This window comes from Cyprinus carpio, chromosome A7 (assembly GCF_018340385.1).
Source record: "Cyprinus carpio isolate SPL01 chromosome A7, ASM1834038v1, whole genome shotgun sequence".
NCBI lineage: Eukaryota > Metazoa > Chordata > Actinopteri > Cypriniformes > Cyprinidae > Cyprinus > Cyprinus carpio.
The window spans coordinates 8,789,377-8,815,315 of record NC_056578.1 but is presented as its reverse complement, the minus strand read 5'-3'; the positions used below and the strand labels follow the sequence as shown (position 1 = coordinate 8,815,315).

The window sequence follows — 25,939 nt, the reverse complement described above, 5'->3', positions numbered from 1 at the left end:
ATTAAACTCCAATATTCTGAAGAAACTGAAAAATTCAGAAATTCATACAGGAAGCATCTGAATGCAGAAGCGTCATCTGATCCCTCACTGGCCATCAGCGATCATTGACGCGAGCTAAGAGCATTACAAACTCACAATGCCACTCCAATCTGAGTGGAAGTGATTGGCGAGCCTCCAAATGCACCTGTATGTCCGTTGCATCTCTCCACATTCTCCTTGCTCCATCCAGAGGTGTCCTTCATCAAACCCTCCACCATCCGCTTTGCGGTCACCACTTGACCTTCTCGCTGTGTTTGTCTTATCACGCCGCAGCTACAACATCAGAACATGCCAGGAATGCCAATGACATTAAGATCCTATCCAGGAAACAACCCCTCATTCAGTTCGACTCAACAATATGTCAAAGCTCTTCTGATATCAGCGGTTTGAGACAACTGTTGTTACCATCTGCAAACTTCAAACGCTGTGCTTGGGTTGAGAGTACATAAAACGATTTCTAAAAAATAGATACAAAGCAATATCACAGTTTCCGTGGTGAATTAGAGGCGAGGCGGACGCTTCGTCACGTGTGAGGATGTCTGAACGCGGAGACAGACAAGAAGGCTTAAGGGGTGTGAAAAGATCTGATGTGATTCAAATCTTGCCTCTGTCAAAGATTAACCCTTGTCAGTGTCTCATATATACATTCTTATCGTTCATCGGCAATGCAAAACCACCGCTGGGCAGGTCTCAGTGAGAAGTATTCTTGAGCTGTCAGTTTGATCTTCAGCTGCCCTTAAAGAAACAGTTCACCCAAAAATGAAAATTTGCTGAGACTTCCAAGCAGGCCATCCGAGATGTAGATGAGTTTGTTTCTTCATCAGAACAGATTTAGAGAGATTTTGAATTACATCACTTGCTCACCAGTGTATCCTCTGCAGTGAATGGGTGCCGTGAGAATGAGAGTCCAAACAGCTGATAAAAACATCACAATAATCCACAGGACTCCAGTCCATCAGTTTACATATTCTGAAGTGAAAAGCTGCATGTTTGTAAAAAAGCAAATCCAACTTTAAGGAGTTTTCTGGCCAAAATACGAGTCCATGATCCATAATAACACTCCCTCCAGTGAAAAAGTCCATCCCCTGTTGACATACTTGTTTAGGACTGTTTTGGACCATTTTCACTTGTAGAGGGTGCTTGATTTGTGCATATTTCTCTCCTGAATCAGACAAGATGACTTTTTCACTGGAGAAAACAATATTATGGATAGAGGGCTATTTTATTGCCAGTAGCAATGGTTTAAAGCTAAAAAATTCTTGATGAATTTATTACAAATATGCAGCTTTTCATTTCACAAGATGTTTACTGATGGGCTGGAGTGGTGTGGATTATTGTGATGTGTTTATCATCTGTTTGGACTCTCATTCTTATGGCACCCATTCACTGCAGAGGATCCATTGGTGAGCAAGTGATGCTCGTTATCTGTTAATTTAAACATTCAAACTATTAATTTAAACATGTCATGATGATCATAAGTCTATCAGTCCAGTTTAGCTCAGTGTTTCAAATCCAAATATCAGCATTTCTTTCTTCAGACATGTCTTTTAAAAGCATCTGTGTCCATGCCTGTGTTTTGTAAAAGAAAAAAAAAAGAATAAATGGAGGAAACACTTCTCTGTTCAGCTGACTGCGCTAAGCATTTCTTCAACTGGATATTCCCAAATCCGTGCTTACAAAATGTGCTTTTGTCTAGTACAGCATGAAATCTCTGGCAATACATTCAGCTTGAGATTCCCAGCTGAATTCACATTAAGACGAACTAAAGCTGATTACATCCACAATGCTACTAAAACTTCTCAACCAAATTTGCATGCCTCACAAATATTTTCCACGGTTGTGCAAATAGCTGTTACTACAGTTATTTTTACCACAATGTGGGAACATGACATTATACACCAAAAAAAATAAATAATAATAATTAATGAATTAATAACAGAATGCAAATTTCATAACCTGTTCAGACCTGAATTATGTTCCTGAGACACAAAAATATCACTGTTTTATTCCTGCTCTAAATTTAGCCATAAATGACAATTAATCTATATATATATACATATATATATATATATATATATATATATATATATATATATATATATATATATATGTATGTGTGTGTGTGTGTGTGTGTGTGTGTGTGTGTGTGTGTTCACAAGGCTTTTCAGCAAAATTAAACAGTTAAAATAGTGAAACAGCAAAAAAATGCAAAAGCTAGTATACAAAAATATCAAAAAAGTGGCCAACAGAAATACATATTTTTTCCTCAAATTCCATCACAAAGTGTCACCAATTTAACCGCTGAGCAGAAGTCAAGGCTTTTCTCTCAAGTTCAGTGTGAAATACACATCAACATTAAACATTTCTGCTAGTTTCCTCAGTATTGCAGATTCACAGATTCACAGCTGAACCTCTATGATCTACATTAATGTACAATACACTGAACTTCACAATATCTTTGCATGTTTACTGGTAGAATAATATGTGCCTTATTCAAACCTTTATATAAGCTTTAAATGGATCATGTTGCATATCCTGAAAAATACAGACATTTTAAAAGCAGAAGGGAGAGACTTATATCTGAAGAAAATATTTCAAGTTACGTTGACCCTGAAAATCTTGCAGCATACATTTTCATGGGAGATAAAAAACTATTAAATTGTAAATAAATTCAATATTTTGCATACAGCACTGATGTGTACGTTTTCTTCTTTTTTACAAAAGTCATTTTAACTAAAAAAAAGCAAAAATGTTACATTCAAATTTGCCTAAACAAAGAAAACTAAGGTGAGATTGTAAAGACATTTCATGCATTTTATATATATATATATATATATATATATCTATATATATATATAGATATATATATATATGTGTGTGTGTGTGTGTGTGTGTGTGTGTGTGTGTGTGGTGGGTGGTATGTGTGTATATGGATGTGTTAATTTTTTTTGTGTGCATATATATATATATATATATATATATATATATATATTATATATATATATTGTTACAAATATTATTTTTAAGTAAATTTGATTCAGAAATTGTACATGATATTTAATAAGAAATTAAATAAATATGTTTAAATTCATATTAAATTGTTTATTGTAAAAACCCACAAGAAATTCCCAAGGGTTCTCAAGACGAATTAGCCTTCCAGGTTGGCCTACAAATTGATGTCGTGACTAAATTGGCTTTTAGTCATAAATTAAGATAGTGTATGTTCCTGAGAGTCAAGGGTTAAAAGTAAATGTTTGTATTTCACTTATTTCAGCACTGGCACCTCGCATCAAAATTTAGTGCTTATTTATTATTTGACGTCTTGCAAAAACACGTTTGTTTTTTTCTGCCACAGTGGCTCTTACAAATAAATCATATGACAGGACTCTGTCTGTGCGCACGCATCACAACTGACCATCGTAATTTTACCACCTGACAAATCTCGTGGCGCGCAACAGGAGGGGGCAGAGGCCAATGCATGTCCGTTTCCCCTCGTCCTCATAATGACCCATCCTCACTTCTCTCACTATTGCATATGAAAAGTGAGCTTTTGGTTCATTTGTGTCAGATGCAATCGATAAAACGAGCACATGCACACGCACAAATAAACGCACGCGCAGACACCCTATCATGACTATGTGATGAGAGATGATGACCTTGCGCGTGCATAGATGACAACTCCCTCAAAGGCACCAGGGTAAACGCATTGACACTACACAACAGGTGCTGTAAATGTGTGAAAACGCGAACGCATGCTTATAGAGAAACCTGGCTGCACCTGTTTGCGCGTTCGGCAAGTGACAGTTTGCAGTTGAGGACAAATTGAAGCGAAATCCAGTCGAAATGACACGGTACTGACCCGTACGCGAGCGGTACCGGGTGCAGCCACAACGTCTGCCATTCAAGGGCGTGCGTTCTCGCTGAAAACAGAGGAATCCACCAAAGTATCTCACCTTTTCCGTCCTCGTCCTCCCGATTCAGGTGCATGGCTGTTCGCCTTTGGCACGCCAACAAACGCTTGTTTCTTCTCTCAAGTCCCCTCCAAGAAAAAGTCGAATCCAAAATGTGCTCTCGGGCTTCCAATGGGCGAGTGACCATGGAGCACTCTTCTCTCCTTCCCTGCTTATTTCTTTCTTTCACTCACTTGGCTTTTCTTTCCCAGTCCCCTCATTCGGCTGATGAGAGGGTTTGAAGGGAGGGCGAGGAGTGGTGAGTTGTGTCCGTGTCACCGCCAGCTGATGGCTCGAGCACTAACGTCTCACTTCATGTGGGTGAAGTCGAGTAAAACGGGACGCGTCTTGATCATTCACCGAGAGCGCCGTTAAAACAGCCCTGCAGGCTGCTCTCAGGTTCATTTTTTTCATTATATGCTGAAAATGTATTTAAAAAAAAATATTTAAGCCCGAGCCATTTAAATGTCATGCGGCTGAGATAAAACAAGCCAGTTTTTGTACCGCAAAATCATAACTGTAAGTAAATAAAAAGTCATAAAGGTAAGTAAATATCGAAATAAATGTTAAAATGTTTGTGTATGTGCGTATATTTGGATACTGCATTCATGCAATATAAACACAACACATGCAATCTTGAATTTTCAAGTTTTATTAATCCAAAATATATTTTATAAGTTCATTCATTTGTGTTCCATTTTAAATTATAGAATGGAACAGCAAATAAAAGTTTTACCATCCAGCCTCTGTAAGTTATTAGCTCTGCCTACTTCAGCAAACTCAGACCAATCAAATCAAATCATACATGTCAAGCATTAATTGTCAAATAAGCAACAGAAATTATGTTTTTATAGGCCATCACTGGTTCCTTTGACGAAAACCCAACAGGATTTTTCCCTTGGCTTTTGGATTATTGAAGAAAATAAGCTTTGTGACCAAAAAAGGTTCATGATTCTTGCATGATAATCTTCACAAATGAACACCACATTCCTGAATTTTGAAGCCTTAGTACAACCATGTAAAAAGCTAAACATAGACTATAATCGAACTACACCACATATGCATGACTTCAACATCACCATCCATAACCTTCAGCCAACTCTTTCAGTCTTTATTAAAAAAAATAAAAATAAAGAGCAAGAGTGTGATTATAAACACAATGGGGCTGCAAAAGCGAATAGTGAGTAGATGACTTTACCTGTTTGGCATGATTATGTTTAAAGGGATACTCCATCCCAAAATGAAAATTTTGTCATTAATCACTTACCCCCATGTCGTTCCAAACCCGTAAAAGCTCAGTTCGTCTTCGGAACACAATTTAAGACAGTCTCAAGCCTCCAGGTTTTCATCCAAAATATCTTAAATTGTGTTCCGAAGACGAACGGCGCTTTTATGGGTTTGGAACAACATAGGGGTAAGTGATTAATGACAAAATTTTCATTTTGGGATGGAGTATCCCTTTAAGGTCCCTGACAACATCTGTAGTCCCAATTAGACACTTGTTAGCAGCCACCTTTTTCAAGACAATAAAAGCTTTTAAAAAATCACAAGGGGGTATTACTGATGTATTTTATGTTGTATAATAAAATCTGAAAATATTACATTGCATTGAAGATTTTTCTTCCATGACATTGAAGCTGCCAGACTCCCAGTTCTTCATGTTATATTTTCCAGTCTGACTGCTTTTCAGCCGGGTCGGTTGCTGTTTTGTCTTCATTCGTGATATATCTCTCTTTTTATGTTTCAGGCTTGTAGCTGAACCATATTTTATGCTGCTTTAAGGGAGTTTTTTAAAAATCGTTCATGTGTAGTTGTAGCCTTGATTTAAGACACTTGGACTCTTTTTATATTTGTCAATTTTATTGCACTTAAAGGAACAGTTCACCCAAAATTGAAAATTTGTTGAAAATGTACTCAGCCTTTTAAGATGTAGATGACTGTGTTTCTTCGTAACAGATTAGGAGAAATTTATCATCACCTCACTTGCCAACCAATCCATCCAAAAAATCCAACCTCACACCAAAAAACACCAAAAAATCAGCATATAAATATAATCCATAATAACACTTCCTCCAGTGAAAAAGTCCATCCCCATCAAAATCCACCAACATATTTGTTTAGAAATGTTTCGGCTTGTAAACAGTGCTTATTCTGGGCATATTTCTCTCCTGATTCAGACAAGATTTTACACTGGAGATAGCAATTCTAATGACAGAGGACTCATATTTTAGAAGCAACAGTTTGAAGTCTTGATGGCTTTGTTTCTTACAAACATGCAGCTTTTCACTTCACAAGATGTTAGTTGATGGACTGGAGCGGTGTGGATTACTTGTGGATTATTGTGATGTTTTTATCAGCTGTTTGAACTCTCTTTCTGACGGCACCCATTCACTCCAGAGGATTCACTGGTGAGCAAGTTCAATAATTATTTTGCATTTATTAATATAAGTCAGAATTAATCATTCTGAATTAGCCAAATAATGTAGATTAGTGGTTTTGAGCTGGTTTGTACATGGTTTGACAGAATAGTCAGTTTTATGAGGCCAATATTATGCAAGATACCTTGCAAGCTTATCAATTTGGTCTTCGCAGTGTGTAATTAGCAGTGTTTTGCCTTTCCTGCTGATTTTTGCAAGCTATTTAGCATCTCTACTTGACGCTGGATGATTGACAGCTGCTTATGCTAATTATACCTTCTGATGTGGTGATGACAACATGACCTGCACCCCCCACCAAGTACTCTAAACATGCAAAAATGTCTGCTTTTATGAAGTCAGACTCATCTGGGATCACATTGTGTGTCTCCTGAGACAATCTGTTTTCCCAGCTGGTGAAACAGCACAACAACCCAATTGACTCTCAGCTCATGGCTGCAGGTAATGAAACCTAGCGATACTGACGCCCCCTAGAGGATCTTCACTAGAGTTGCATTGTAATTCTAATGGAGAAGAAACAGCAGTCTGTCAACGAGCTGCCATGCTGCAGAGCCTGTCAGAGTGTTTTTGTATGAAGGTAAAAGAAACGTGTTTCAGACTGGCTTCCGACACAGCATAACATTGTGTCTAATGGTCTAAACAAAAATCAAATAAGCTTTAGACATAACAATCCACATATTTAATGATTACAATTATTATTTTTGCAGCAAAAATGGAATCATGCCTTAAAAATGAAAAAAAGTGTGAATCAGTGTTATTTTAATGCGATAGTATTAGAGTTTTTATTTTATTTGTACAATTTTATTAAATATTTTAAATCAATTTTCAGTTTTATAGTTTTCAATTTCATTTTAATTTTAAAGTTGTATTTTGTTGTTTTTATTTATTTATTTATGGCTATATAGTTTTTATTAATCACATGCCTTAAAAAAATTGTACTATCTTTGAGATACTATTATAGTTTTGATTAATATTGTAAATTAGTATTTACATTTTACATTGTCATTTTAAATTATGAAGTTTTAGTAATTTTGTGATGTTTGTATTTTTTTATGTTTATATTTTAATAATTTAATACTTTTATGCCTTAAAAATTAAAAAGGACATTTGTGTAAGGCATGAATTTGTATTTTAGTACCACTGAGATACTATTATACTTTTTATTAATATTTTTAATTTTAATTTTAATGATTTTGTATGTTTTTGGAAATTTTAAGGGTTTTTTTTTTTTTACTACTTTTACTAATTTTCTCTAATTTTATGCTTAAAAATTAAAAAGGGTATAGTATTGTCATGTTTTGTTTGGTAATTTATGTAATTCTTGTTAACATGTCTATATTGTTTAAATTTTATTTCAGTTTCAGTTTTACTTATTTTAGTACATCAAGGTAAACTAAATGCAAATGAGAATGCTGCCTTGCCATCCAGCTGATATTTAAAAAACATTTCATTTCAGTGAACTTCAAATTAAATTACAATTTCATTTTAAGTTACTTAATTATAAATATGCATTGAATAATATAAAAAATGGTAATTAACTGAATTTAATTATTATTATTGCTATTATTATTATTATTAATTTTTTTTTATTTTTTATTTTTTTTGGATGGTTAAGACAATTTGTGTTCTGTAAGATGGACCTCAACAAATTGCACTCCTAAAATAGTGTAAAAATACTTCAAAATCCACCTAAAAGTCATTTTATAATTAGCACATTTCTTTTGCAGTATAAAATCTTTTTTTTTTTTTTCGCTTGTTTTTTTTTTTGAACCACTGCATCATCAGATGCCATTTCTGTTCTTTTTATCAGCTGCCAAACTCTATGCAGGATTGTGGGAGATCACAGATGCAGCGATGCTGCTTTCAAAAACTGGCCGGTGAAGGCAGAATGTGTTAATAGACAGAACGTTACACAAACACTGGACTCAGACGTGCCTTACAGCACTACCTGCGACTGCAGTATTTTTCTGGTTTCAGAAAGTCGGTCTAGATCAGACGAAACAAAATTTTATAATTTATATGGAGTCTGAGATTCTTGTGCAAAACCACAAACTTAATTAGAAGAATGTTGAACATCCTTCAAAGGCCTTGTGCATAATGTTTGCCCTGCTAACTTTAAATATTTTCCAATTTAATTTTAGTTCGTTTTAGTCCAGAGGTCTCCAAACTCGGTCCTGGAGGGCCGTTGTCCTGCAGAGTTTTGCTCCAACTTGCCTCAACATACCTGCCTCAATTTTTTTTTTTTTATATGTCTATATAGTTTTTCATAAATAAAAAATTAAAAAGACATTTATAGAGTGTGTGAATCAGTGTTATTTTAGTATCATTACTATTTTGGTACTTTTATAGTTTTTTTTTACATATTTTGAATGAGTGTTTATTTTTATATATTTCTTTTTATTTTCATTTTAACTTTTAAAGTTTTGTAATTTTGTCCTGTTTTTGTCTTTAATTAGATTTTTTCATGTTCATATAGTTTATGCTTGGTGTAAATTAGTGTTAGTTTAGTATAACTGTTATATATGTTGAATAGGTTTTTATTTTTATATTTTCCATTTTCTTTTTTACTTTTAGGTTTTTGTAATTGTGTCCCGTTTTGGCCTTTTATTAGTTTTTCTCTCTCTTTTGTAATGTTTATTTAGTTTTCATGCCTTAAAAATTAAAAAGGACATTTATGCTTGGTGCAAATTAGTGTTATTGTAGTATAACTGAGATACTATCAGTTTTTATTAATATTTTGAATTACTTTTTATTTTTACATTTTCCATTTTCATTTGCATTTTAGTTCAAGTTTTAGTAATTTTTGCCTTGTTTTTGTCCTTTATTATTTTTTTTTAAATATGTCTATATAGTTTTCCATACCTTAAAACATTTAAAAAATACATTTATGGATGGTGTAATAGTAATTGAGATACTATCCAAGTTTTTTATTAATATTTTGAATAACTTCCATTTTCATGTGCATTTTAATTAAAGTTTTAGAAATTGCGTTGTTTTTGTCATTTTTATTCGTTTTTTTATTTTAGTTTCAGACAGTCTGTCTAGACAAGAGAAACCAAAATGTAATCATTTATGAGCAGTCTGAGATTCACTGACTCAATAAGAGCAATGTTGAATGTCCTTGAAAGGCCTTGAGTATATCTGTGTCCTTGTGAATAATGCATTTATCCTCCTAACCAAGTAAAAGCATCCATATGCATTTCATAAAATCCAACTGCAACCTGAAAACCACCATGGGTTTGTTATTACTTTATAAAGAACAAATTGTACATTGCATTCTATGACTTCATGTATTTCCAAGGACAAAAAAAAGTTGCTTGATTCATGTGATCTTCCGACTTTGGCTGCAAAGTATTGTTTTTGCATAAAGAAGGTTGAAAAGGAAAACAGACTGAGGGCATCGGGCATCAGTCGGCCTCTCATTGTGTGTGTGTGTGTGTGTGCATCTGCTGGGGGCTTAACCTTGACTTAGAGTAGCCAGACACCTAAGTGAGAGATAGGACCTGATATGCTGGCTTCTTGTCATTGCTGCTGGCTCACTGATATCACATGATCACTCCTACATCAGTCTGTCTGAATCTCTCTCTCTGACACACACACACACACACACACACACACACGCACAAATGCATAAACAAAAACACTCTGCTGGTTGAGCATTTATCAACTCTTTTTGATTTATCAATCAAGGCTTTCTCAACCCACTTGATTCCAATTTTTTTTTTGTAAAACCCATCAAGTCAAATTCTTGTTAACATCCTTGACATTTTGTGTTAGACTTAAGCGTAACAAAGTTTAACAAAAAAAGTACACTTTTGTAACTTATTTACCCCTAAAGGGTGCATATTGGTGCTTTAAAGGTATATATTAGTACTTAAAGTGTTAATATTAGTTGCTTCTGAAAGGGTGTACCATTTTTGTAAACCAGTGTGTAGGTAAAATACTGGCATTGGTCATCAAACAAGTCCATATTGGTCAACCACTACTGAAGACCTTGTAGTGTGTGAACAGTCCCTTAGAATGCAGCTTCCTATGTAGACAGTAAACAGTAAGGCAGCTCACTAGGTTTTGGAATAACGCTCCTATCTCACTCCCTTTGAGGTAAATATTATGCTGCCTCGCTGGTTGCTTCTGAACTCAAGTCAACAAGTGTGCCTTTCATCTCACACTGTTTTCATGGGTAATCAAGCACAAGGGCCTTGATCTTCCATTCACCTGCACACACAACGCATGTGGCACATCACATAGTTAAATAGCTGCATATTGTAGCTGACATATTGCTTTTTCTGTTTTTTATGGAATTGAGTATTAATTGAATAACTGGGCAATGTAAATTATGCTATAGTGAAGTGTGGATTCGTTTTCTGGGAGAGCTCTGCGTAGTTGGTTATAAATCAGAAATAAATAATATAATGAATACTGGTTTGCAACATTATGTAGCATAAGTTACAGATTGCTCTTAATTTAAAAATAAGGTGGATTATGAAAAAATTGTGCGGACCAAACATTTTAAAACAAAGGTTAATTCTCAGATCCCATTAAGGTGCAGTCACATTAGCTAAACTGCAGCAAAATTTCACCAGCAAAAAAAAATAAAAAATAGAGGTCCATTGTTTATTGTCAGTAGCATAGAGATGTATGAAGCACCATTCACATAGAAGTCACTTTTGCAAAGTCATGTGACCAACTTGGAAATAAGTGAAACCTGCATGGGGAAGTTTTTCAGCCTCATACAAAACTCTCAGTCGCATGGATTCCTATTGGAATGACTGGGTTTCACATGGATTATTATTATGGATTTCGCATACATGGATTTCTATTAGAACGAATTTTGCATGTATGGATTATTATTGGAACCATTCAATTTCGCATACATGGATTATTATTGGAATAACTGGATTTTGCATACATGGATTTCTATTGGAATGACTGAATTTTGCATGTGAAATTTCACAATGCAGTGGTAAATGGGACTGCACTTGTACTAAAAAATGCATCTCTATGAAGCCCCTTTGTGAAAATTAGATCCCCATCATTCCCCGTGTTTCTGTTGCAAGTGACTTCACTGGCTGCACATAAAAAGATCTGACTTCATTATGAGCAGAAATCAGAGGAGACGGCAGACAGATATTCCCCAAGGCACAGACAAAGACACGAGCGTAGTTATTAGAGCTGTCCATGCATCGCATGTATACTCCACTGCTGTGTTCTTTCTGTGAGTTCGCAATCAGCGCCTCGAGCTTGACCATTTCAGGACTATGATATCAAGATGAAACGGATCTCCCAGAATATGTTTGCGCTGCCGCCACTACTGTCTCATGCTATGAGACGAAATATACTCCCAGCACCCAAAACATACAAAAATCAATAAGAGCGGCCACCGGTAAGATAGAACATTTTTCTGAGATGAGGCCAGAGAGGTATGATTAGAGCAGAGAGGAGATGGCAGAGATTAGAATGAAATAGAGAGATAGAGAAATAGAGCCACTACAGTGCACAACTGGTGGAGATTTCAAAATGTCCCTTTGGACAGTACGATGTGAGAGCTATTAAAAGCCTGCCATGGAAGGGAGCTCTGTGGTCCGAATACTAAATGTGATCTAAAGCCCCTGCAGATACAATCACATACCCAGCAATCAATGCATTTCTCCTGCCACCTTGATTTACTTGAGTGGCTAGCAGCATGTCTGCCCACAGTTCCTTCTGTTCACTTTTGTACATGTGCTTACAAGGCAGAACTGTATTAATAGTCCTCACACTGCAAAAAAAAAATAAAAAATAAAAAAATTTTATATATATAATATATATATATATATATATATATATATATATATATATATATATAATATATAATATTATATAAAGAGAGATTTTCTTGTTTTCCAGTACAATCTAAACATTCTTAAATCAAGACATATTTACTCGAGAAGCAAAGTGACATAATAAGTCTTGTATTCTGCAAAATGTATCAATATTAAGTGAGTACATACTTCAAACAATAAAAAAAAAAAAAAAAAAAATCTGCCAATGGGGTTAGAAAAATAAACTTAATCCAAAGGGAAAGCAAGATACATTTTCTGACCCCATTGGTAGACATTTATTTTTTGTTTTAGGCATAAATTTGCTTAATTTTGAAACATTTTTCATAAAATAATTTATTCCCATGATCAAAGCTGAATTTCCAGCATCATTACTCCAGTCTTCAGTGTCACATGATCCTTCAGAAATCATACTAATATGCTGATTTGCTGCTCAATAAATGATCATTTTTTTAGGATTCTTTGATGAATAGGAAGTTCAAAAGAACAGCATTTATTTGAAATCTTTTGTAACATTATAAATGTCTTTATTATGACGTTTGATTCAATTTAATGCATCCTTACTGAATAAAAGTTTTCATTTCTTAAAAAAAATTACAAATTGTCTTCAGTTATGATACTGATGATATTGTCTTTTCTGATGTATGACACAACTACTCATTACCTCAGCTGTTATAATGATCTAATTTGTGTAATTTAGCAGTAATTAGTTGTTGATTTCTAGCTTTAGCACGGAACAAAGTGTGGCCTACAAACAACTCAAACCAGCCCTAATCTTCTAATTTAAGGAAAGATCGGCTCTGTTTCAAAACCTCACCAGGGAACAGAGCTACTGTCATCCTGTACTGATAGATGGTGCTCATGATGAAAACTGTTCTTTAATGCTAATCTGAAACATATAACAATTTATCATCTGATTATTATAACTGGAGTCTGAAAATACAACCAACTGTTCCAAAATCAGGGCCAAGATCATCAACAGTACAGATTCAGTGTTTTTGTCCAGGCAGGAGGCTGAGAACAAATTCACCGACTCCCAGGAAGTAAAGCACCTGTGCGATGCCGAACAGCGGCGCGATGACCAGCGCGCGACAATACGAACCCTTCAGGAACGCAGAGGGACCCTCATGATGCAGAATCTTACTGTTGATGAGATGTTCAGAGAACATAATTGAGAAACAAGGTGATGGAAAGACTTAAATTAGTATATAAGCATAATTTTACCTGATACAGTCTTTCACTCCACTGTAAGTGTCCTCATGATGTCCACGGGCCAAAGACTGAAGCCTGGTCTTTACCACTGCAGCACAAACACACACATACAAACCATTAGTCTGCATTCACAAAATTCTGTCCCCTCTTAACCATACTGTAATAATATGGATGACATAATATAATGTTTGCAGATTTATTATAGTTCTTTAAGGGGGTGGGGGTACTTAAGGAGGAATTTGAGATACTTAGGCTTCTGCTATGTATTTGTGTAAAAATAGTCACTGCTTGACTAAACTAAGTGCTAAAATACATTCGAGATGCAGTCACTTTCATTTTGCCTTACTGACATATGACTTAAAGGGATACTCCACCCCAAAATGTGGAGAGACACAGAGGAGACAAATCGTTGAATAAAGTCATTATGTTTGTTTTATTCGCGTACAAAAAGTATTGTCGTCGCTTCATGAAGTTACGGTTGAATCACTGATGGCAGATAGACTATTCTGATGATGCTTTTCATACTTTTCTGGACCTTGACACTGTTATTTACTTGGCAGTCTATGGGACAGTCACAAGCCTCCCGGTTTTCATCCAAAATATATTAAATTGTGCTCCGAAGATGAACGAAGCTTTTACGGGTTGGGAACGACATGGAGGTAAGTGATTAATGACAAAATTTTATTTTCGGGTTGGAGTATCCCTTTAATTGCATCTGTTGTAAAAAAAAAAATTTATGAAATAATTATGTCATACAGTACACCATTACATTTGTTTTTCATTCTAATCTGTCATTTTTACCATTGACTCGTGTATGCAAAACAGATTCAAATGCAATGACAACATATGAAATGTTTGGGATGTAAGTAATATACAGGAGCAAACTGCGCCCCCTATGGATTTAAAATGGAATGCAATATGTTCAGTTAAATATGGGATCATTCAATAATATTTGGCATGGTTGACAAACCTACATTTGATGTGAAATTGAAAAATTTTACTCTATATATAAATGTCGCATTTAATGCACCATAGGACATCTCACCATCCACAGGATTGACCGCTATGGCTGCAGTACAGCCAGCAAAACAGCCAGCGAGAAAGGAGATGTAAAATGGAGCTGAACCATCAGCGTTCCTCCTGCCCAAGCTATTCAGGTTAGCAAACAGTGGGAAGTAGATGATGGAAAAGGGCACATCCCTGAGAGAGACAAAGTCCGTGAATACACCAGTGTGAGATAAAGGATTGGGGAAAGCAAATTATGGATAAATGTATCCCACAGTTTGAGTGACTCTGTGGGAGTACCGTAACAGAGTGGCCCCCAGTCCCTTATAGAGACCAGCGATGCCTTTGTCCTTCAGCAGATCTCTGGAGAGTTGGAGGGCTGTGGGAGACTTCAACTGAACAACATTCACTTTGGCTCGGCCTCCTCCGGCATGCTGGCCAATGAGCTTCCTCTGGGCCTCTGTCAGAGACATGATATACGGTCAGAATACCATATTAATCATACTATTTCTGAAGCATATACACTACTGTTATTTTATTTTTATTTTTTTAAATGAATGCTTTTGTTCAGTAAGGATGCATTAAATTCATCAAAAGTGACATTAAAGACATTATAATAATGAAAACAATACACATAACAAATAAATAATCCATTCATCAAAGAATCCTGAAAAAATAAAATAAAATCAGCATTGATAATAATAAGAAATCAGCATATTAGAATGATTTCTGAAGGATCATGTGACACTGAAGACTGGAGTAATGATGTTGAAAATTCAGCTTTGCATCACAGGAATATATTTAAGGTGCAAAACATGCAACATAAAAGGGTCTTGTTACAATGTACCATACACAAGTGTCAAAATTTAGTTGTTTAATTATGCATATGCCTTCACATGCTGTTTTTTTTTTTATGCTTGGCAGTCATCTATGTCCGGAATCAAAATTGTACTGCACAAAATTGTTATCACAGAATGTATATGGTGCGGTATATGCTGTAAGCAACATTTCATGCTCTCTGCTACACTGATGTCACAAGCCCACATTGCATGTTTAATTCAGCAAGCAGAGTCCTGTTATCATCCATGGTTCATATTGTGGTCAAGGTCAAGTTGAGTGCATTGCATTGTGGGATGCAACTTTATTTGCAGTGTGCTCTGTTGTGCATGTCACATTTTGCAAAAAGTATTACATTATCCAGTATTCCATGCTTACAGACGTTTTGTATATTGCACACTGTAGAATAGTATGCACAACATGATACTATGCACCCCCATCATCAACAAGACACTATCAGTGGACATGAGACATGCCAGCAATCACAGAAAGTTTTCTATCTTTCACCTCTTCTGCCAGCATCCTGCAACTGGATCTTTAGCATCTCCATAGGAGTGGTTATAATCACCTGCCAAAATACAAACCACATACAGACATAAATCACCACTACCATTCAAGACATTTTAGTTTAAAAGCATATATGTGATGATTATTCCACACAAATGTGTGTAATTTATGCTGTAAAGTTGTCTAAATTGTCCTTTCAAAATGGGGTCAGTAAGATAAAATTCAGCTTTGCATCACAGGAATAAATTACATTTTTTAAATATATTCAAATGGAAACCAGCTATTTTACATTGTAATAATATTTCACAATATTGCTGTTTTTACTATATTTTTGATCAAATGAATGCATCCTTCATGAGCATAAGAGATTTCTGACCCCAGACTTTTTCTGACTATTATTTTACTATTATTTCTTATATTTCTAAATAGATCTGGAAAACACACATTTGAACATTCTGCCCAACATTTCTTTCTTCTGTGTTTCATGGAAGAAAGAAAACAAAATGGTTTTGCAATGACAAATTAGCATTTTGGGTCCACTATGTTCATTCTTAGCCGTACTTAAGCCAGAACATTACTTTAAGAAACTCATTATTTTCAGAAAAATAAGCTGTTTTGTGTGTGTGAGAAATGTAGGTCCTATGAGTGCAGCACAGAGAGAGACTAACTTGGCAGGTACCAGCTCCGCAGCCAGCTAAGATTTCTCTAACCAACGTCAACTTCTGTCTGGAAGAGAGCCAGAAAAACAAAAAGATAAAAAGAGAGGAAGAGAGCATTATTTTTAGATGACGATAAAACAGTTTCCTCTGTAAACAAGGAGCTTTGGGGTCTGACCCTCACCTTCTGATGACATCACACACCCAACACACACACTCACACACTTATTTCAATAATTCATCAGTTCATTGCAGTATACTGGACTCTGTTAATCAATAATTTAGCAATCTAGCTATTTGTCACCATGGAGATGCTCACCACAGCTCCAGGTATTCAAGGTGTACGGAGTTATACAGCAATATCTATCCATAATGCAGAAGCTTATGGACGGCTTTTATCAGATCAGCTCTGTTTTCAAAACTCTGTGAGCGAATCCAGCGGTTCTGCGGTTTCTTTCATTTAAAAAATAAGAAGTGGATGTGAGACTTCATCCAACCTAAATTATGCCCGGAGCAAAAAAGGAATAAATTAAAAAATGAGCATTGCTCTTTCTAAATCAGTGCAACTGTTAAATAAGTTATGAGACCTCCATTACATCCCACTGCTGAGCACATTCGCTGCAAATGAGCAAATTTATTCATTTTAATGAATGTGAATCACTAAAACTATATAATGAAGGTTTATTCCGAAAGGTTGAACTTTGGTTGGACAAAAGGGCAATTCCATAATTGTTAGGTTGCTGCAAGTTATGTTTATAATTACAATATATATATAGGCAATGACAGTGGAAATGTTCAATTGCATGTTTAGTAGACAAGAATATTAAGTTCTGTCATTTTTAAAATCAGACATTTATTTATAAAATAAAACTACCTTTAGACATTTACTGGAGTATAATGTATGCTAAGTAAATTCATATAAATAATAATATAAATAAAATATAATTATGTAATATAATTCAAATCATATAAAATTTCATATATCATGTAATATAATTAAAATATAATAATATTACATATATAAAAATATAATAATGTTATTTATATATACACTGGCTGTCGAAAGTTTGGAATCATGGGAACCAACTCAGCATATTAGAATGATTTCTGAAGGATCATGTGACACTGAAGACTGGAGTAATGATGCTAAAAATTCAGCTTTTAATCACAGGAATAAATTACATTTTAAAATATATTCAAACAGAAAAGCATTATTTTAAATTGTAGAAATATTTCACAATTTAACTGTTTGTACTGTATTTTTGATCATATAAATGCAGCCTCTGTGAGCATAAGACTTATTTCTTAATTATTCCAAACTTTTGACCACCATTGTGTGTGTGTGTGTGTGTGTGTGTGTGTGTGTGTGTGTGTGTGTGTGTGTGTGTGTGTGTGTGTGTGTGTTTGTGTTTGTGTTGTGTGTGTGTGTGTGTGTGTGTGTTTGTGTTTGTGTGTGTGTGTGTGTGTGTGTGTGTGTGTGTGTGTGTGTGTGTGTGTGTGTGTGTGGGCAATGAAATTAAAGTGTATGCGCGCCATGAAACTTACTGCTATCTCGGACACCGGTTTAACATCGCGGGTGAATGGGAAGAGCAAATACACGAACTTAGCAGTGAATACTGCACAAGACTGGACATGGTGGACTCATCCCCTCTCCCTGTTGCAATGAAGCTACAGGCCATAAGAGAGATTGCCCTTTCCAAAATACAGCATCTCTTCGCAAACATACATATTCCTAAATGCATCTTAAACGAGCTGAAAATAAGACTGTAAGCTTGGAAAGACGCTGGATAGGACTAAATACACACTCGACAAGAGACGTGCTGTTCCACAGGTCCAGAGAGGGAGGGCTGGGCGTCCCTCACATAGAGTGGGTATATACTGCCGCCAGAATAAGCAACCTGTTAAGGATGCTAAATAATGATGACGCAGCCGTGCGTGAGCTTGCCCGAGCCTCACTTTTATTACATCTAGGGAAACGCAAGGTCCCTCTTTGTATATTAGATGACGCCAGCTTCCTTGGGTTCAGAAGAAAACCCAGTGGAAAATTGGACATAATACACCAGGCTTCGGTGTGCGCTCGGACTGGCTGGACCTGAATGACCTCCTGTAACCGTCAAACATCCAACTGCGCTGGAGGAACACAGCAGGACAGTCGGGTGGAAGCCAATGAGAACATCTGCACGGATCCAACCATCACGGCAGAGGCAACCATTACAACTGATGACAACATTCAACTTCTTGATACTCAAAACATCAGAAGGACAATAAATCGACCACTTTCACTTGCGTATGATACAACACTGGACAGGCCTACGCCCACAAGGACAACTGGCCTGCCTGCCCTGTGCTGACCAGAACCTATCACACACAGTTTTGAAAAACACAGCCCTACAAGACGACATTTACAGATTTACAATTAAAGCTCGTCTTCAGGTACTACCAACAAAAAGCCGTTTCCAACTTAGCAACCTGGTTTCCATCTGCACATGAGCCGTTCTGCCTGCAACATCACAGCCGGCAAAGAGAGACGATCGCGCACATCCTTAACGGCTGCTCTGCCTATAAAGGACTGTACATCGCGCGCCACGACCGTATCGTTGCACTCTCAGCGAAGGAACTCAGAGACAATGTCAGCCATACCACAATTCACTGTAACGAAAAGATCAAGACAGACTGGTTCCCTCTTCCACATGAACAGTGCGTTACATTGGAAACTGCTACAAATCACTTACCAAATACACCGGATATTATTTGTAATTAATGAACACACCAAAGCTGTTACAATAATAGAAATCGGTTGCTCTTTTTGATGCCTACATGGACACCTGCTATGCTTCAAAAACTGTTGAAATACCAACCATGGTACAATGTTTTTTAATAACTTTGGCTACTCTTGTAAAGTCATGCCCCTCATTTAGGTAGTTTAGGCCATGTGCACAAGTTGTGTGTAAGAGGCCTGCAGATCTGTGGACTACATAAGAACAAGGCCAAAAAAACTGACGAGATATTGCTCTGTATCAGCAGTAATCGGTAGCCTCTATATATGGAGGCGCAGGTGCCACCTTTACCCTTAATGTGCAAAATGGATTGAGATATTGGCTGCTATTGTACATCTTTCTGTCAAATTTGGATTAAGTCTTGATATATGCTTATCTTTTAATCCAAATAAAGAATTTATGTGTGTGTGTGTGTGTGTGTGTATACATATACATATATAGTGTAAATCAGGATTGCAATTCAGAATTGAACTGAAAATGATTTAAAATTAAATGTCATGTCTCTCAATTTCTTTAACAGTGCAGAATTCAATTGTAAGTATTTAAATAAAAGAATTAAGATGAAATAAAGCTCTGTTTGTTGTTTTCCCCTATCTGCTTATGTAAGAAGTCGAGGCTGTTTTTATTCTCACCCATCCTCAGAGAGCTTGTGTCTGAAGAAATCATTGGCAGCCAGTTTGATGGCCTTCTCTGGAGTTACTAGAGTCAGATTAACCGCAGCTCCTAGAAATGAAAGTGTAAAGGAGGGATATCATGAAAGGGGGATATAAAGGAGTTCCAAGCATGAACAATTCCGTTTGATCTATACACATTGTGAAACAGTACATCACCTCTGTACATCCCACAAAATCCTTCTGATCGGAAGGTTTTTATCAGACAATCAGACCTGTGAATGAAACACATCCGCACCCATCTATACATGTACACAAGCACAGGCATTCATTTGCTCAGACAATTTAATAAAGCATGAAACATACATGCTAGTGTAGATGCGAGATCCGTTTTGCTGGTTTTGGAGGCGTGTTTTTGCCAGATCAATTGGAAACATGCAAGTCACACCAATCAATCCAGCAATGCCTCCATTGATGAGTTTAGCTGGCAGGCTGAAATAACATTACAGATTATTCTAGTGTACAAAAGAAACCATGCAATCTGAAAATAGAAGTTCACTTTATTTGTAAAAGCACTGTGCAAAAAAACTACATAAGCAATAAGTTACTTTCTATTAATAAAACTAATTAAAACAGCTACACTGACACTGATGCAAGTTGAGGCCCAAACTGAGAAAAAAATATGCAGATGCTGATATTTATGTGGCCAAAAAGTCAGATGAAATTCTGATACTTTCACTCTATATTTCCTAATGTCTTAGTAAGATGTATTTTAATGCTTAGTTTTATTATCAGAGATCTGTGGTTTTTATTGTGGGGCAAAACATATAACACAATGCAATACAGTGATGATTGAGAGATGAACAAATAAAAAAATCCTCAAAACCTGATGTATCATATTTCATACACATGATTTTCTAAAAGATGGATAAACAAGTAAATGTTTGTTGCATCAGTCCAGTAAGTGTTCATCTTGAAATGTTACAAACAACATAAAAGTTATACTTAAGATTACTTTTTAAAAATCAGTAGATTTCACAGCAAAAAGACACGTGAACCATGACCCGAAGGTAGACATTTGTACAATTATACTGTTCAATTAGGCCTTTTACTTGCTAAAATGTATCACCTATCAGGCATGTAGTAGATTGTGTACAGCTGGTTCTTTAGCAAAATTTTGAACATGTTAATTATTTGGAGGCCTTAATTCTCACAAATCTCATTTTCAAGAAATGAGAATTTTAATTAGTAACCTGCTTAAAGTTAGAAATCTGACTAACAACACATCTGATTTAATCAGATATAATACTATCTTGCTTTTGTGTATTTGTGAAATGTATATTTCTGGTCTAATGCATCAACCATAGTTTTACTCTACTGTACAGTGAGTATTAGCCATTTCCCTCTAAATAAAACTCACCTGATCTGCTTGTCAGCCATTAAAAAACAAAGCCAAGGCAATTAGTGACAGAGAGCAGATGCTGATTAATTACATTTGCACATATTTTTAGTGTTAAAAACTTAACAGAAACTGATTTGTGCTAAGTTTAACACGTTTCAATTACTGCTCCAGTTTGTAGTTATCAGGAGTGTCCAACTTGATTAGAAAGAAGATACTGCAGAGATGATCAGGACTTGGTTTGCAGACTCTCTCTTGTAATACCTAGAAAATTCATAAAAAATCTATCAGAACAATTTTAATTCAATATATATTCTTTGAAAACATATTTTATACAGGCATGCACATTTGCTTCTTGGGTAAACTGACTGTATTTTAGGCACGTTTGTACAGATATTTGTACAGAACAACATTGAGAAAATGATTTTTTTTCAGTGCTGCATGAAAACTGTAAAATGCTCAAGGATACAGAGTGAGTTTCTGTAACCATGGCAACTGCTGACTACACTACAAACGTCACAGTGTTTTCTGGACTTCAAAAGCACATGCAGAGAATTCAGGGAATCATCACTTCAGAGCGGCAGGATGCAGGATCAAAGACGGACTGTGACAGCACCACAGACGGCATCAAAGCCGCTCACGTTCACTCTGGCCTGCACTAGTAGTAAGAACCAGAATAATACCAGAGACAATGCCAGCATCCGCCCGGCTCTCTATTCTGTATTCAGAGGATCTCTCTAGAGGCCGTGTGGTGTGAGAAAGCTTGATAAAAGTAGATTTTTGTGTGTGTAATGGGGAAATGAAATGTGACACTCTTGCTTTTGTTCATCCTTCTTAATTCTACTCATTGAAATGATACTCGTCTGACCCAACCTTAATCTTTGTGCCTTTTATGAATAATACGACCATCTCACTCTGTTTCTGTGTGTGAGAGAGAGGGACGTTACATCTACATCTGGGATGGCCTGAGGGTGAGTAAATAACATGAAATATTGGGGTTAAAACTGATCCAAAATCAATTATTGAGCGAGTATCTCCTTAGCCCGGTTCACAACTGTAAGCTTGTGATAATATTTTATAATTTGAGCGGTTTATAATTTGAATGATGGCAATGAAACACATGTAAGTTGCTTAAATTAGATGTTGATGTTGTTAAAATTAACAATTTGAGAACATAGTCTAACAGTAATAATAATTAGCAAATAAAATTCTGCAAAAAACTGCAATTGCAGGTTTCAAACAGAGATGGCGACAAACAGGCAAAATTTATGGACTGCGCTTTAAAGATATACTCCACCCCAAAATGAAAATATTGTCATTATTCACTTACCCCCATGTTGTTCCAAATCCGTAAAAGCTTTGGACGATGACTTTCATACCTTTTATGGAACTTGACACTGTTATTTATTTGGCAGTCTATGGGACAGTCACAGGCTTCCTGGTTTTCATCCAAAATATCTTAAATTGTGTTCCAAAGACAAACAAAGCTTTTACGGGTTTGGAACGACATGGAGGTAAGTGATCATTGACAAAATTTTCATTTTGGGGTGGAGTATCCCTTTAAGCTATAATTTCAACCAGGTTAACTTTCACTCAGCATGGGCTAGTAATTGGACCAAATATTGATAAACTTATAGTATTTTTCATATCAATTGTTTGATGCATTACATTTATGCATTTAGCAGATATTTATATCCAAAGAGACTTAAAGTACATTTAAACAAGATATAATCTAAGCATTGTTTGGGAATTAAAGCCAAGATCAGAAGCGTTGACAGCACAATGTTCTACCAGCAGAGTTAAGAGTTTAACACACGCTGTAGTTTTCTCTCTATAATGAACATGGAATTTGTACTTTCAATGCTTCCGAAATAATGGGCAAGTGCCAGTTAAGATATTCAAAATCAAAAAGAGCTCACCGCCAGCTATAACATGGGTCAACAATTGCAGGTTCAAGACGTTCTGTGCATCATTTTTCAATTTCCTCTCAATAGCCTAAAAATGTCTCCAGTTTACAAGCTAACAAAAACATGGCAACAGCTTCACTGGTAGCTGATAAAGTGTTTTGTGGCTGAAGCTCCAGCACAGCATTTCATTTATAAGTCATGATTGACAAGTGAGGATTTGTGGCAGTTCTATTAAAACAGCTCTTTAAAAAGCACAAATGAAAAACTTTCCAAAAAGTAGCTTTTTAGAGGCACTTGTACATCAAAACTGTTTTTTAAAAACAGCTCAGAAAAAAAAAAGAATGAAAAAAACACCCTCTTAATATCAACCGACAGCATTTCAAATCAAAATGGAATTTCTTCTGAGAAAAAGACCCCCATCAATCTCACATGTCTCAAAAATCTCAAAATGAACTCATCATTACTCATCAAATTCCTCCAAAACCATCTGATCTGAGCTGCTATTCACAATCATATATTTACCCACCGCTCTATACAATCTTCTCATTTGTATCTATTCTTATTAATATAGGAGAAACATCTGAGGCCAAGTCGATACTTACCTGAAACCCAACTGAGAGCTTCATTAAGTCTTCTAAGCTATGAACAAGCAACTCTGTGCAATAGATTTTTCTTCTGGGTGAAGGCTTTGAGGTTTTTTGTTCTGTGCACTACAGATAAAACAAGCCTGTTGAATGATGTGACAAATAAAACTCTGGCAAAGCCAGCAGACTCACATTTATCCTGAATCCACAGGCAGTCTCCACAATGCGTCCCATTGAGAGATTATGTTCAGAAACCCAAAACCAGACATTGATAAGACTTACAGGAACAGAGGCTGCTAGTGTACAAGGCAGGAGAGAGAGAAAGTAAATATAAGGGTGTTCAAAGAGGACAGAGAGAGAAAAGACTTGGGAGGGAAGATGAGACGATGAGAGCAAGCCCTGAAAGAGTCCCACAGACATTAGCCTTGAATATTCGATCTGCTTTTCTTTTTGCAAGTTTCCCCCTAAAAACTAAATGTACTATAGCATTTCAACTTTTTCTTTTCCTCTGCAGTCTGATTCAATATACAGTTGGCCATATTTGGGCAAAATATTTGCAAGGAAATGATGTAGGAGCTTTTCTCTTCACTTTTCCTTATCATTATTGTGAATGTGTAAAGTCAGTTCTCCTCAAATCTTGCATCAAATTACCTATGAACCTGCAGCAAAACATTTTACACATTCAGATAAAGCAATCACAATTGCGAGTGTCACAGTGTGCAATGTTGGTTCTATTCAACAGTTCAATAAATGAAAAGTTTGGTGTTTTGTTTGTTTTAACGAATCTGTTGAGTGAATGATTCAGTGACTCACTCATAACAGTCACTCGTTTTGTTCCTGAATGATTTTGTTTGTTTGAATGAATCGGCTGAGTGGACGATTCAATGAGTCACTCATACTTGTTTAGTTACTGAATCAACCTTTTTGAACAGGTGGATTTAATGAATGATTAAATTATTAACTCATAAAGACAGCTGATTGTTAGTGTCTGAATTAATCAGATTTTCTTTTTCTTTTTTTTTAAGAAACGGTTGAATTAACAATCAAATGACTCACTCATAAAGACAGTCACTTGTCGCCACCTACTGGTGCAAACAGTCACTGTCAAGCAACAGTTCATTCAGAATGAATATTTTAACACCCATATAGTTCAGTATGATAATAAACAACTTTGAAAACAGCAGTCAGGATATCCTGTAAAACAACACCTTTTGCATTTCACAAAAGAATGTCATCTGGGTTTGAACAACATGAAGGAAAATAAAATGATGATTGAATTTTCAATTTTGGATGAACTATCCCTTTACTGCTTTATTATCATTCATCTGTCACATATTTGTCTTTCTGTCATCTTCAAATCCACCTCTCACACTAACATCATTACTACTATCAGACAGTCTGATGTGCTCTTTACATTACTCGCATTCTCACCATTTTTCTGTTTGTCAGAGACCTTTTTATTATGATTTTATCACTGATGCACTTGAATAGTTTACCCTGAATATGGAAATTCTGTCATTATTCTGCCTTTTAAATGAAACAAAAGGAGATGTTATAGGCAGAATGTGTGAACTGTTCTTTTGCAGTGAAGGATGTAATTTATACTGTCAGACTCCAAAACAGATCAAATAAAACCTTGCGACTTATAAAACAGCTGTGTGTGGCGAACAGACTGATATACAGCCACAGACAGCCATATAAATAACAAAGACACAGGCCAGTTTGCATGTTCTAGAAGAATGTGTACTGTATTATGCTATCTTGAGCATTATTTAGGCTACAGCTACACTTGTGTTTTCACTTAGTTGGAAAATAAGGCTCTCATAATAATAAAAATCCTCCTGAAACTCATTTCCAGGGTGAGTTTTGCATTTTAATATAAAAGTTATTTTCTGACTTGTCTGTGGATGTGGTTTTGCATATAGGATACTTGTACTGTGGCAAGAATACCCTCCAAATATTTAATGTCTTTCAAGTTTGTTGTTTAAAAAACAGTGCAATTGTAAGCACTGTTCAAATACACTATAAAATAAATTGATTGATTGATTGATTGATTGATTGATTGATTGATTGATGCTTTATTTGTCATTTCTATATGTTGCATAGAAACGAAATTGTGTTTCACACGTCAACAGCTTACAGTTCAGTGCATTATAAAAAAAACATATTTCAGTAAAAAAGATTTAGAAATACTAAGACAT

General features: G+C 35.7%; 2 protein-coding genes across 2 annotated transcripts in view; both read right to left on the bottom strand.

The window, feature by feature from the left end:
• LOC109063025 (synaptotagmin-7-like) overlaps positions 1–4,379 on the bottom strand; it is a 100,997-nt gene extending 96,618 nt beyond the window's left edge. The window contains 1 exon segment of the mRNA XM_042759494.1: positions 3,993–4,379. Coding sequence (XP_042615428.1) covers positions 3,993–4,137 — 145 coding nt within the window. The 5' untranslated portion in view covers positions 4,138–4,379.
• Positions 4,380–12,751: 8,372 nt separating this feature from the next.
• On the bottom strand, positions 12,752–21,488 carry slc25a22b (solute carrier family 25 member 22b). The gene is made up of 10 exons (XM_019080108.2): positions 21,269–21,488; positions 20,215–20,340; positions 20,068–20,123; positions 19,870–19,960; positions 16,473–16,530; positions 15,805–15,865; positions 14,761–14,920; positions 14,501–14,655; positions 13,468–13,543; positions 12,752–13,386 (listed from the first exon to the last, which is right to left on the bottom strand). The coding sequence occupies exons 1-10, from the start codon at positions 21,286–21,288 to the stop codon at positions 13,233–13,235; spliced, it is 957 nt and encodes a 318-aa protein (XP_018935653.1). The 5' UTR covers positions 21,289–21,488; the 3' UTR covers positions 12,752–13,232.
• Positions 21,489–25,939: the final 4,451 nt, after the last annotated feature.

Bases quoted from the DNA above. Each gene is read 5' to 3' on its own strand.
- slc25a22b (XM_019080108.2), bottom strand. From the start codon at position 21,288: ATGGCTGACAAGCAGATCAG. The intron at 20,341-21,268 runs GTGAGTTTTATT...ATGTTATTTCAG, and splicing joins ATGGCTGACAAGCAGATCAG to CCTGCCAGCTAAACTCATCA. The intron at 15,866-16,472 runs GTTAGTCTCTCT...GTATTTTGGCAG, and splicing joins GCGGAGCTGGTACCTGCCAA to GTGATTATAACCACTCCTAT.